Raw genomic sequence first — 12,202 nt, forward strand, 5'->3', positions numbered from 1 at the left:
ATGACGCAAACGCAATTAATAATTTTGGTAATATCAATTTTAATTAAAATTAAATTTAATTGAAATTAAAATGAAAATTTGTCTAAACGTGCATATTACCATTCACCTTGTTTAAAGGGTTCGCAACACTTTACATTCTAATACATCTTGCCAATTTTCATGTTTGCTAGTTTATTTTGATTTGAGAGAAAGCGAGAGAAGACCCTCTACTAGGGCCGCAAATTAATTATGAGTATTTTTCTTCAGTGCAAGAGACTGTGTAATGAAAAATCAATCTGTAACTCTGGTATAGGGTGGCCTTGTGTGTGTAATAATATACAAGTAGGGGCAGGGGTACAGTTTTATAGTACAAATAGTCATTTTATACATCTTATTGATCTCATCGTCGGGTCATTGTTTACAATAGCGCTTTGTCGCTGTGCGTACCTTTTTGCATTTGAGTTAGACTCAGTCAGTAACAGCTGGTGATTTTGTCTTTTTTGCGTTTCATTGACAATATTTTGGCCACTTAAGTAGGGAAATGTGGCTCTTTGTTTTGAAATGACATTTCCATTGTTCCTTTGAACACGCAAAAGTCAACAGACTTACGTCAACATACTTACTTTGTAATAACAACCCAGGGGAAGAAACAAAAGCCTCATAAGGTGTCGTCATTCACACTGTAAAAGGTGTTAATTTCATGCTTCTATTGTTTGCCCATGAATCATTATGACAAATTTGTAGGGTTGCCAGATCACTGGCGCTTCATTCAATTCTCTATATCTGCCCTGCAGCCTGGGATGAGTGATACTTGACTGACCTTTGTTTACATCTGGAGATTTTCTTTATAATTCGATCAGTGTGCATAAATTATGATATTTTCCATCGGGAAAAATACGTGATAATGTTACGATTCTTATTTTACGGATACATAATTACAAAAATTAATTCCTGATTTAATACCCCCTATTTCAGCGCCTATTCCTGGCTGCGTTAATTATGGGGGTTGGAAAGTAATCCGTTAGAACGCAGGAGTGATGATTGCTACTCTTACCAACGGTGCATCACCGATCAACTAATCTCAGCCACCTGAAGCAGAATCACCAACAAAAGACAAATTGGACTACATCTGCCTTCTTGTTGAGACATCTTATGTAAAAAAAGGCGATAACGGTCAAAACATACGTGCTTCGTGGTTTATTAAATGTTCATCGTATTTTTTCGTTCATTATTCTTATGAGTTAAGCAGCTTCACCTCCGTGACACCCTTTTTATTTATTTAAACCATTGTTAGATAAACCATGGGTTTCACTCCAGATTTCACGATCGAACAGCTGATCATGAGGAGAGTGTAGCATGCTATAGTAAACTACCCCAAATATATATACAACACCTCCAGGGTTTCACGATCGAGCAAGTGATCATGAGGAGAGAGTGTAGCAGAGAACTTCATTAATGGTCGTCATAATTGGTGGTTGCCTTGGGAAAATGAGTTACATGATTACATAATACAGATACATAATAACATAAGATTAATACTAAAATTTTCCCTGATACAAAAACCCCTATTTGAGCGCTTATTCCTGACTGCGTTAATTACGGGTGATTAGAAAGTAATCTATGAGGACGCAGGAGCGATGATTGCTACTCTTACCAACGGTAAATCACGGTTCACCGATTTACTTGACTCCGCTACTTCGAGCAAAATCACCACCAAAAGACATATTAGACCACGTTCGTCCTCTTATTAAAACAAAGAATGTAAAAATGTGATGTCGGTCAAAGAAGAGGACTAGACTACGTGCTTCATGGTTTATTACATAGGCCTATTCATTGGATTTTTTTAGTTCATTATTATAGCTTCACCTCGCGAGACCCTTTTTTATATATTTAAAACACAGCACCCCACTGGTTTCGCGATCATGAAGAAAGGGAGTGTAGCAAAGAACCTCATTAATGGTCGTGATAATAGGTGGTTGCATTGTAGGTCTAACCTTGTTCATTTTAGTCGACAGACTAAGCTAGAAGAAAGAACAGATCATTATCGCCTCTCTTTACTTAGGAACAATAAGGATGGCTAGTGGCAGCATTTATAAGTTCTTTATTTAGAAACTTTCCGATCCTTTGTCTGGGACTGCGTCCGAGAAACGGCGATAACGACAGAGACGTCCTCGAACATTTTTGGACTCAGTGCAAATAAAAAAAAATCCGTTAAGAAGTAGCCTTTAAATGTCCCGGCAAATAACTTTGCGATGGCTCAGAGAGTTCTAGAATGAATGACAAGCAACGACATTAGGGTTAATAATAGACTAAAAACTATCAGAGTGTAGGCCTGTCTTAGGCCTACTTCATTTCTAAGGCCATCTTGTGATACGAGTCATGCTACACTATGATTTAATACAGGGATACCATCGATAGTATATCAATAGAAAATCGCAATCCTCAAATGTTTTTTAATTCATTAAATATAAACGGTCTTTTCTCGTACAATGGGTCTGGTATAGTTGTATTGGCCTATCAGTTGGAAACACGTGGTTCGTCTACAATTGCAAATGGCGGAGGTGCCGTGGTAGTTATTGTCGTAAAATTAGCTGGATACGGTGCACGTGAGAAAATTATTCATTAAATTTAGTTTTCGAGCGTCAGCTTAATCTGGTAATATGCGAGACGAAAAAAAATCATAGATAGAGCCTTATGACCCACTGTAGAATGATGCCGAATAATACATCAACGACGTAGTTTATCGGCAGATAAACGTGTTTCCATTCTCGGCTGACTGAGGAAAGTTTTGAGAGAGCATTTAAAGAAGAGGCGGTCGAACCAATAGTGAGTAGGAAGTGTGCTGCAATCAAGACGAACAATACCGATCATAAGTGGACAGCTAATAACCCCTAATTAAGCCCGGGTTACGCGCTGCTGTGTTGACTCCTTGCTGGGGAGCGGGAGCGGCCTCCTACTGCTGTGAGTAATCACGCATTGTCTTCTAACCTGCGGCTTAGTTGACTCCTTGCTGGGAAGGGGTAGCGGCCTCCTACTGCTGTGCGTATTCAAACATTGTCTTCTAACATACGGCTACACGACGGTTGCATTGTATTAATAAAGTAATACCTATTCATAAGGAAGGGGGCGGATGGTAATTTTACGAGAATTAAATCAGTTACCGATCATACGCGTACCAATAGTCGTGTTTTTTTTTAGCTATACGGTACATGTAGTAAATAAAAATGTATATATTAGCTTGATTCTTGTTTAAAAATCAAAACATGGAAAATGACATTTGCTCATTTTCTAAATGACTTCACAGCTTTTATAACTTTTGCTTTTTAAAGTTTGGATAAGTCCAAAAATATGTAACAAATAAAATCATAGCAATACACATTTGTTTTGTTTAAAATGTTTGTTGAAATAGATAATTAAACAATTGGTGAACACTAAATCTTAAAAAGAAAAAAGATTCAATCTATTTGTAAAATCCAAAATGACTCTTTAGTGATATAAATGAAAACAAAGTAAATAGATACCATTAGCTACGAATATACAGTGCCTCCTTTTGCCTTATGTTATGTTCATGATTCTGAAGGATCTACAGGACCTGGTACATTATTGTACTGCGGGACGCATCAGCCACAGCGCAAACTACTGTACTAAATTTGATGATAATAATGTAAAATAATAATGTTAATTTTGCTACCAGTAGTTTAAACAAAAGGGTGTGTCTATATTACCCTTCATTTTGGCCACTTCACAACGATCCTTCTGCATCGACAGGAGGTCAGAGCCATGTTCTGGGATTAAGTTAAAAAATGCACTTTAGAGCATTCTTCAGTGTACTGATATCTCAATTATTCCTCTCGCTTGACTCTGTTCATTCTTAACCAGGTATAGGGTACTACGAGTAGTACACGTATGTCACTGGGAAGGTTCAAAATGGAGGCCTAGGTGGTACAGGTACATGTACTGTACATGTATATATGGCATAGTGTTCTGTGGTGCAAGCACTACATATACATTAAAATTTGCATAGCAGCACATGTATTTACTGTTCAAAATAATGCTGATATTTTTTCTGCAAAGATGAGCTATTTCTGTCGTTCAATATTACTATGTATGGATAAAATAAAAATGGACCACATAGGATGCTTAAATCCGAAATTCAAAAACAATATCCGCCTTGTCGCACGTGTAGTTGTTTACATTTATTTACTGCCAATCAGAAATAGAGGAAAAGTAGGTCATCGCTGCGGGATGAACTTGGCGGGAACATACGTCAACAGTTAGTCATTCATCGGTCAGTTGCAGATGTCCGGCCGTTATCCGTATAAGTGTGGATGGGGAGTTTAGAATCTTTTTTCAGGTGAGTATTAAACTAGATTGCGTATAATGGAGTTAGATAAATTAAGATGTTTGTTATATGGCTTGTGATTGCAGTGAAAACTGGTAGCCGGCTCCCGGGGAAAGAGGTCACGCACAATGTCAACAAAACAAAAGAATTCCACAGATTGCTTCCATCAAGAGTAACTTTTCAGAAGCTTTTGATGGTTTCATTTTATATAGGCAGGTCGACAATCTCATCTTGTCATTTATTTAATGCGCACTTCTGTTTCGCGAGCAGGTATACGTTCTTAATGTTTTGGACACCAACCAACCCCATTTCATTCGTTTACTTCCCCCTTCTGTCCATCATGTTTTTTTTTTTCTGCTGATCTCATTTATTAATGTAGTTTTTTTCTTCTGATTTCCCCATGTCTTTACTTGCAAACAGCCCACAACTAACTGTTCAGTCGAGCATATTTTTTTTTATTTAATTACGTTTTCTTGTCATCCATTTGTACTTTTTTTAATTGTTATATACAGTAATTGCATTAGAAGCAATTGCCATGCAGCAAACATGCAGCCAACAATGTTTACACGCAATTTCAAAAGATTATTATTATTATAAGCTACATGTGTTCTTCAGTACAGCAAGTCATGGTGCTGACCAGATCAGAGTACAGACATGTCTACCCCTCAGACAAGGGTCCCAGGGGGAAGAGAACTGCCAGAAATCCCGCCAACACAGGTGGAAAGACCTCCAGGAGAGGTAAAGATGGTAGAGACTTTTCACGAGTTGATGGTGGATTTAGTGGTGCTAGTAAAAGCCCCAGGAGTTCAAGAACCCAGTTTTTACGATCCACACCCAACAAGTGTGCTTTGCAGGATGACACAAGTAAGGCAAAGTTATGGTTTATAGTTTCTTCATCTGACAGTTGAACTCCAAAGTTTCCTTTCTATTATTTCATTGCATAGAGTTTGCTGTAAGGCCAGTGAAAAAGTCAGTTAAATGTGTTTGTTAATTCAGAAATAATCTAGAGGCATAGTTTTGTGTTGCATTTACATCATTTGCATTAATTTATTACAAAGAGCAGACCTGCTATGAAATTCTTCCAATTATATTTCCACTTTAATTTTATTCCATAGAAGAGCAAACTACAGAATCAGTACCAGAAATCCAAGAGACTGATGACAAAACCAGCCTCAGAAACTGCAAGAGACAATCAGAGCCAGAAATGGAGTTTGCTTTCCAAACCCCTCCATATAAGACATGTAAACTGTCTCCCTCTGGTGGCAGTTTGGCTCAGGCAAGCAGAGCATTGTTTGGCACAACTGAAGATGGCACTGCAAGACAAGACAATAGCCCCTTTAAACCTCTGCCATTACTTGATGTAGATTTAAGTCCAAGCAGTTCAGTACATGGCAACCCCCACATGTCAACAAGTAATACTCATTTTACAGGACAGAGTGCTACATGTTTTTCTCCAGCAAAATCAGATGATGGAATTTCTTGCAACTTTGACTTGAGTCCAAATCGGGGCACAAAAGTTAAATTTGACACTCAGCGCCAGTGGAGTTTTTCCTCAGACACTTTCCTAGAGGAAACTGTTCACTGTTGTTTTGACTCTGACCCTGAAGATATCACTGTGTCCCAGTCTAAGACACTCAGTTTTTGCAGTGATGATTGTGATGATAACCGGATGAAGTCTCCATTGTTTTTCGGTACACAAGATGGCTCCTTGGCTCTGATTGACTGTAAAACACCAACAAAAGGCCCTGGGTCAGGTGTAAAAAAAGCTCGCGCTGAGTTCAAACGCCTCTTGGATCCATCACTCAATGCTCAAGCAGACACACATGACATTGTTAACACAGAAACAGCTTCAGAGAAATTAAAGAAAACTTTCTCAACGAAGGCGCCCATTTCCTCCAGAAGAACAAAGTGCACCATATCCAGTCCCGAGGGAATTAGAGTAAAACAAGAACAGAGTTCTGGTCTGCAAGCAGAACCAAATGGGAAAAAAATTATGCCTTTAAATCTTGACATAGTTCCAGAACAAAAAGAGACACGTAGTGAGTTTTCATGCATCTTGGAAGGCAACTACCCTTTTAGACCATTCAACAGTGTGGTTGTGAACCAGGAGAGAGAAGTCAATGTGACTAGTCTTGGTGGAAACCGAACATCCTCGGGTGAAATGAAATTGAGAAATAGATTTATCACGAAGACCCCTCTGTCTGAGGGACTGTTGACGTGTGATGAATCGGTTATCGGTTCTCTCGGTTCTTTCGGCAGTGTTTCTCCACAATGTGACCTAGATAAAAAAAATCAATTAAACAATCAGAAGACAGTTAAAACAGTTGGAAGTCTCTTTGGTGTTGGTAACGTGAAAGAAGAAGCTGACTCTTCTGACGTAGGGAAAGTTGGACAAACCTCAAAAGAAATGTGGAAAATTGTTCCAAAAACAGAGAATAGAACTAAAGGGGCAACAGTTTTACTTGTAAAGGTGGTAAAGTGAAAGATGATAATACCCTGTGTTCTGGAGATATAGTAGTAAGAATATCTCAAGGTCACATGCCTTTTCTCTTGAGGCCACGTATTGGCCCTTGTATACATCCTAAGCTCCATTTTTTGAAAAATTTCCCTGAGACTCTGGGATCTGCTTTGTCTTTGAAGTCTGATTTGCTAAACAGATTGGTGCATAGCAGGCCTCCTTCAGGTGTGTATATGTAGACAGCCATTGTAGAATCCTTCTCTCTTGGCAAATTTCGGTGCCTTTTGTGCTGGTGTATCTTCCAATGTCTACAGTACATGTTCAAGCACAGAATCTTTAAGATTAGCCACATTAAAGATAAAGTGAATGCTATGAAAACAGCTCTGTGGGTATTGTATTTATATCCCTTGGAACTCCCATAGAGAACTGTGTGCCACTGGTGCTTTCATTTTCCGATTTTTTGAAAAAGGTCCACTCTAAACTCTAGACTAACATGAAATGTGCTCTTAAAAGGCATTAGTACATGTTAAAGAAGAGCAGGTTTTGGTTTAGAAATATTTGCAGAGTGTTTTGCTTTATGTTTTGATTTATTGCCATGGTTTCAATACCATAGCTATTTTATCATGGGGAGAATACCTCTCAGATAAACAGCCCATCTTTACAATTCTTTTGAGCCTTTTGAAGTATCATTTTCAATGTGCGCTGTTCATAGAAATGCACTTTTTTTATGTTAAAGCAAACTTTTTGGTTTTATAGTGTTGCAATGTCTGAAAATCACTCTATTTTGACACATCTTTTATTAATATATATACATGTATTTTTTTTTTCGAAATTTTGCGATAAAACCTTTCCCGTTCTGTTTTCGTTTATGGAAATCTACACAATTAATTATCGGTGATTACTAATAGCCTGACATGTTTAGTGCAGATTATATTTATATGTATGTAGTTAAGATTATATAAACTTGTTTCTATAAGCCAAATTTATAAAGAATAAAAACCTTTGTTGCAAAGAAATAGCGTGCAAGCTATAAATTTTAAGTGAACCTGATACAATTTCACCAAAAATCATGTATCAGCACAGTTGTGCACTTATATTGGGAAGAGTAATTCTTAATTATAGTCGTATTTTAAGACTTTATTGTATTATATTATAATATAATTACATAGCACATTAATCATTCATTTTGCACTGGATACTGATACATCATCCTTTGAGATCTTTGCTTTATTTACTATAAAACTATGATAAAAGTCTGACTGATACAGTTAATGATGAAGGGGTGTATATCGTGTTATTACAATGTTAAGTTGATTCTAGTCACTTAGAAGCAGTTTTTCAAATGAGAAATGTGTTCAAGAAAACTATTTTTTTATTCATAATTTTTTTTTAAAAGACTGTAAAAATGAGTGTAATTACACACTCTTTGTTTATGTGATTAAGATACTTATAAATATGACTGTCCAATTTTAAATTTTAGTAGATTTTAGTTACTTGAGCTCTGTAAAATTATTTTAAATCTTGAAATATCAGTGCAGTTGTTGTATTTTATTAACATTTTAAGTTTTTTTTCATTATGTCATTCTTTATTTCCTTGTCTGGTCAATTAAAATAAAATCCAGAGCTACTGTTTAAAAAGTTTAAAGACAACAACTAAGGAGTTAAGGCCCTCCTGCAAACATAAATATATCTTTAATACCACTTCACTGATGTTTTGATTTATTTTATATTCTCAAATAGGTTGCAAAATAGCAAGTAGGTATTTAAATAGAACTTATAAAAAGTATATTAGTGGTGCAATGAAACTTATACCAATTGTTCAAAATCAAAGAAAATGCTCAATTGCTAATAAAGCCAGCTCTGAAGAAAAATGCTTGGCGGGTGTCACACATGAAATGCTATCTATCTTCATCAGTTTTATCCTTATCCTTGTCACTGGTATTCTTTTCTCCCTCGATTCTATGTTGTTTCTTTCTATCTCGTAAAGTCTGCTTTCTCTCCTCCATGATTGCTTTCCTTTGCTCTAAGTCAGTCTTATCTTTTTCCAATCTCCCCTGCAGAATACTATCTGAGGTCAAATTTTTTATGTTCATTTCCACTGCTTCCAGTTTTTGATTTATTTGGCCATCCACATCTTCAGCATTGTCAACATTTTCTAACATCACCCGTGCTCTCATTGATGGGACTTCTTCTCCAGGTATGAAAGCTCCAGCCACATATCTGCCTTCTGAGACTAAGAAATTATACAAGGGTACGGCACGATACTGAAATAAAACAGATATCCCACTTTTAAGGTATTAAAAACGCTACTAACTGATACCTGTCACATCAATCATTGAACCATGATAAGAGATTAGTACACATGATATACTATACTATTTATATACTATATTAATTATATTAATATATGTTTATAACAATAATAATAATAATAATAATAATACTTAAAAAAAATAAAAGACAAAAAAATGGGACTGAGTGGGAATCAAACCTACTCCGCCATGATTGGCAGCCAGAACATTACCACTTGGCCAGCAAATCCTGTTATCTGATGTAGTGTTATTGACAACTTATGATACCTGTCACACATGCCGAAGCTTTACGGAAATTGTCGAAGGCTAGAAAATGCCTTCAAAATATTCAAAATATACTTTTAACAGTTAAAAGAGATGACTGCAGACTATAGAGGATGAAAAAGAAAAATATACCACAGTAGAAAATTTAACAGCACAGAGATGAAAATATTGCTCTGTCTTGGCTTCTTTCGCATGCATGATATTCTAGATGTGATTTTCCAGTGTTCCATGATGTTTAAAACACTAAAGTGCTTGTCATGTACAAATTCCTTTAATTATTATTATTATTTTTTTTTTTGGGGGGGGGGTCATATTTTGTGAATGTATGAAATACAGTACCAATGTTTTCAAATGTAATGTCCTTTTAAAAGTTGAAATTTAAACAGTAATTCTAAAAACTTTCCTTACTTCAAGGATAATCATCATTCTAAAATTTGAAAAAGAAAAAGAAAATCTTATTTTTTAAATAGGTTTTTACAGAGGTTCTTTTCGGCAAGTCTAGTATTTGAAAATACATCCACTTTTACATTGGACAGATGTAATACTTACTGTAGTAGTAAATTCCACTCCTATCCTTTTTTTCTTGAGATAATTTATAACTTTCAGATCAACTTGACTTCCCTCATCACCGATACCAAGCACCAACATGTCTGAAAAAAACAAAAAAGAAAACATTTTAAATCATATTAAGCAAAGAACTTCACATTTACATGTTATCAACAAAATGGGTTAATTTCACATCAGATTTTATTTATTTATTTATTTGTTTAATCTTATTTAATGCCATTTCAGTTTGTTTCATAAAACAGCAAAAAGTATAGATTGAATTTAGCTTAGACTTCTATGTTTAAATAGCCAACTTTATAATGCCATCATCAGTTGCAATATTGGACTATGATGATCATTTCACAAATAATACCTGATGACATGAATAAATAGCCCAGTCACTTTTAGTAAACATCAGTGTCAAGATATAATTATCAAATATGGACTAAAGTATAAAAAAACTGCAATCAGTGAACCTTTCAAAGTTGTCTTTTATAATACTTCAGCATACCCACCCAGTGATGGCTGTAAGTTAACAAATAAACTAAGTGATTCCTCTGTGATTTCCTGGGGACTGTAAACCTAAAATATAAACAGGAGAATTCAATACTCAACAACTTTCTTTCTTCACAACTACCAGTATGTAGATTTATGTGTCTCATTACTGAAGTTGCATCTAGCCTGATAATGTCTACTCTTGCAACTGACATTAAATTAGAATTTAGATATAAAAAACAATAAAGTGTCACCTTTGAACAAGAGAACCACATTCTTACTAGTATACACTCATGACCACACACACACACATTTTCCAACATACTTTACTTACCCACAATCAACATAAAGACACAAAAAATCATTTCAACTCCTTAAATGTACAAATTCGTGAGCTTTTACAAGGACACAGAAAAAAGTAGTTATATCTCCAAAAATAGGGAGAAAATAGGAGCCTGCTGCAGTTAGGCTGAATTGCGCAATACACTGCACACTGGAAAAAACACGTCCATTTGCAATTAAACAGAAGCAACGGTCATTCCCAATAGGCTGATATAAAAGAAAACTGTATTTCTAGGTAATTAAAATTGTTGATATAACTTAACAATTCAGCAAGTCGGGTTGGCAGTCATGTTGGCGAGTGGCTCTTCTTGGAAATATTACCTGCCAAAAGGAGCCACTCACCAACATGGTGGCCAACGCAACAATAAAATAAAATGCGAGTTTGTCGAGTTGTATCAACTATTTTAAGTACTTAGTTATGTATTTCGCTTTTATATCATCCTATTTGTTTGAAACTGCCCTTTCCTCGTGTTTACTTGCATCTGTACTTGTTTTTTTTTCAAGTGTTTTTTTCGCTGTATTGCAGTGTACTGTAGAACTCGGTCACACCCATCCTGCGGTAAGTGTTTAACAAATATTATTATTATGACTACTATTCCAATGGTACTTACATTCCAGTGAAGTATAGTCTTGGGGAACATTGCAACTGAGCCCAGGACCCTGATGCCATTGTTCAGAATAAACCCCTGGTTGTTGAACCCTTTAATCATGAGAAAATCTTGGTTCAAGTTGATAATTTCTTGGGAGGACCTCCACTCTTGACCATCCAGGTCCAAATCGCTCACGTGTCCCCTGGACATCATGCCTACACTGCCAAGAGTATCACGCCTGGATTGAGAGATCATACTTTTTAATTTCAAGTTTAAAAACATAAGCTGCCTTTGCAAGAAAAAATATGAAATCCGCAAGAAGGTGCCAGTTTGCTGTGATGAGGCATCGTTGAACTGCACTTGTTAACAACGTAACTGGTCTGTTGAACCGTTATTAACTTAATTTTTAGCTTGGCTTTTATCATGCCTGCACTGAAATGTCATGAATTCTCTGGATATTTGACGCTGAACCTTCATCAAATTTTCAGTTTCACTTGCAATTATTAGCAATAAAAGGCACTTTTCCCGTATGATCTTGATGGTACGTAAAGCAATACTTACGGTGAGCTATAACATCGCACATTATGCTGTAGTATTTGTCGTCGAAATGCTGCAAGCGTGCACAGCACTGTTTTTCCTTTGCAAAGCGGCATCTTATGCAAGGCGAGAACGAATCTCATTTTGCAGAAGATCATGCTTTGCCCAAGACGAGCTTACGACATACCACTCAACACAGCAAAACGCCGTAACACTATGTACAGTGACACAGCAAGCGCCGTAGCACAAAGACTCGTTATTATAAAACAAATATTTTCTCCTTGTACTTTTCTTTATCTCCTATGTGGTTAGCCTTTCTCTTGCATGATTTCGGTCA

General features: G+C 36.2%; 2 protein-coding genes across 2 annotated transcripts; one reads left to right on the forward strand and one right to left on the reverse strand.

Moving 5' to 3' along the window:
- The first annotated feature begins 4,186 nt into the window (after positions 1-4,186).
- LOC106162087 (uncharacterized) lies at positions 4,187-8,485 on the forward strand. Its single transcript, XM_013539216.2, has 3 exons — positions 4,187-4,333; positions 4,937-5,185; positions 5,437-8,485. The coding sequence occupies exons 2-3, from the start codon at positions 4,948-4,950 to the stop codon at positions 6,801-6,803; spliced, it is 1,605 nt and encodes a 534-aa protein (XP_013394670.1). The 5' UTR covers positions 4,187-4,333; positions 4,937-4,947; the 3' UTR covers positions 6,804-8,485.
- On the reverse strand, positions 8,482-12,050 carry LOC106162088 (uncharacterized). Its single transcript, XM_013539218.2, has 5 exons — positions 11,890-12,050; positions 11,350-11,566; positions 10,417-10,483; positions 9,905-10,005; positions 8,482-9,043 (listed from the first exon to the last, which is right to left on the reverse strand). The coding sequence occupies exons 1-5, from the start codon at positions 12,021-12,023 to the stop codon at positions 8,678-8,680; spliced, it is 885 nt and encodes a 294-aa protein (XP_013394672.2). The 5' UTR covers positions 12,024-12,050; the 3' UTR covers positions 8,482-8,677.
- Positions 12,051-12,202: the final 152 nt, after the last annotated feature.

This window comes from Lingula anatina, chromosome 6 (genome assembly GCF_051362555.1).
Source record: "Lingula anatina isolate TDL-2025a chromosome 6, LinAna3.0, whole genome shotgun sequence".
Classification (NCBI taxonomy): domain Eukaryota; kingdom Metazoa; phylum Brachiopoda; class Lingulata; order Lingulida; family Lingulidae; genus Lingula; species Lingula anatina.

Coding starts and splice junctions, on each gene's coding strand:
- LOC106162088 (XM_013539218.2), bottom strand. CDS start 12,023: ATGATCTTCTGCAAAATGAGATTCGTTCTCGCCTTGCATAAGATGCCG. Junction 11,567..11,889: donor GTGCGATGTTATAGCTCACC/GTAAGTATTGCT, acceptor CTCTCAATCCAG/GCGTGATACTCTTGGCAGTG. Junction 10,484..11,349: donor AGACTATACTTCACTGGAAT/GTAAGTACCATT, acceptor TTTATATTTTAG/GTTTACAGTCCCCAGGAAAT.
- LOC106162087 (XM_013539216.2), top strand. CDS start 4,948: ATGGTGCTGACCAGATCAGAGTACAGACATGTCTACCCCTCAGACAAG. Junction 5,186..5,436: donor TGCTTTGCAGGATGACACAA/GTAAGGCAAAGT, acceptor TTTATTCCATAG/AAGAGCAAACTACAGAATCA.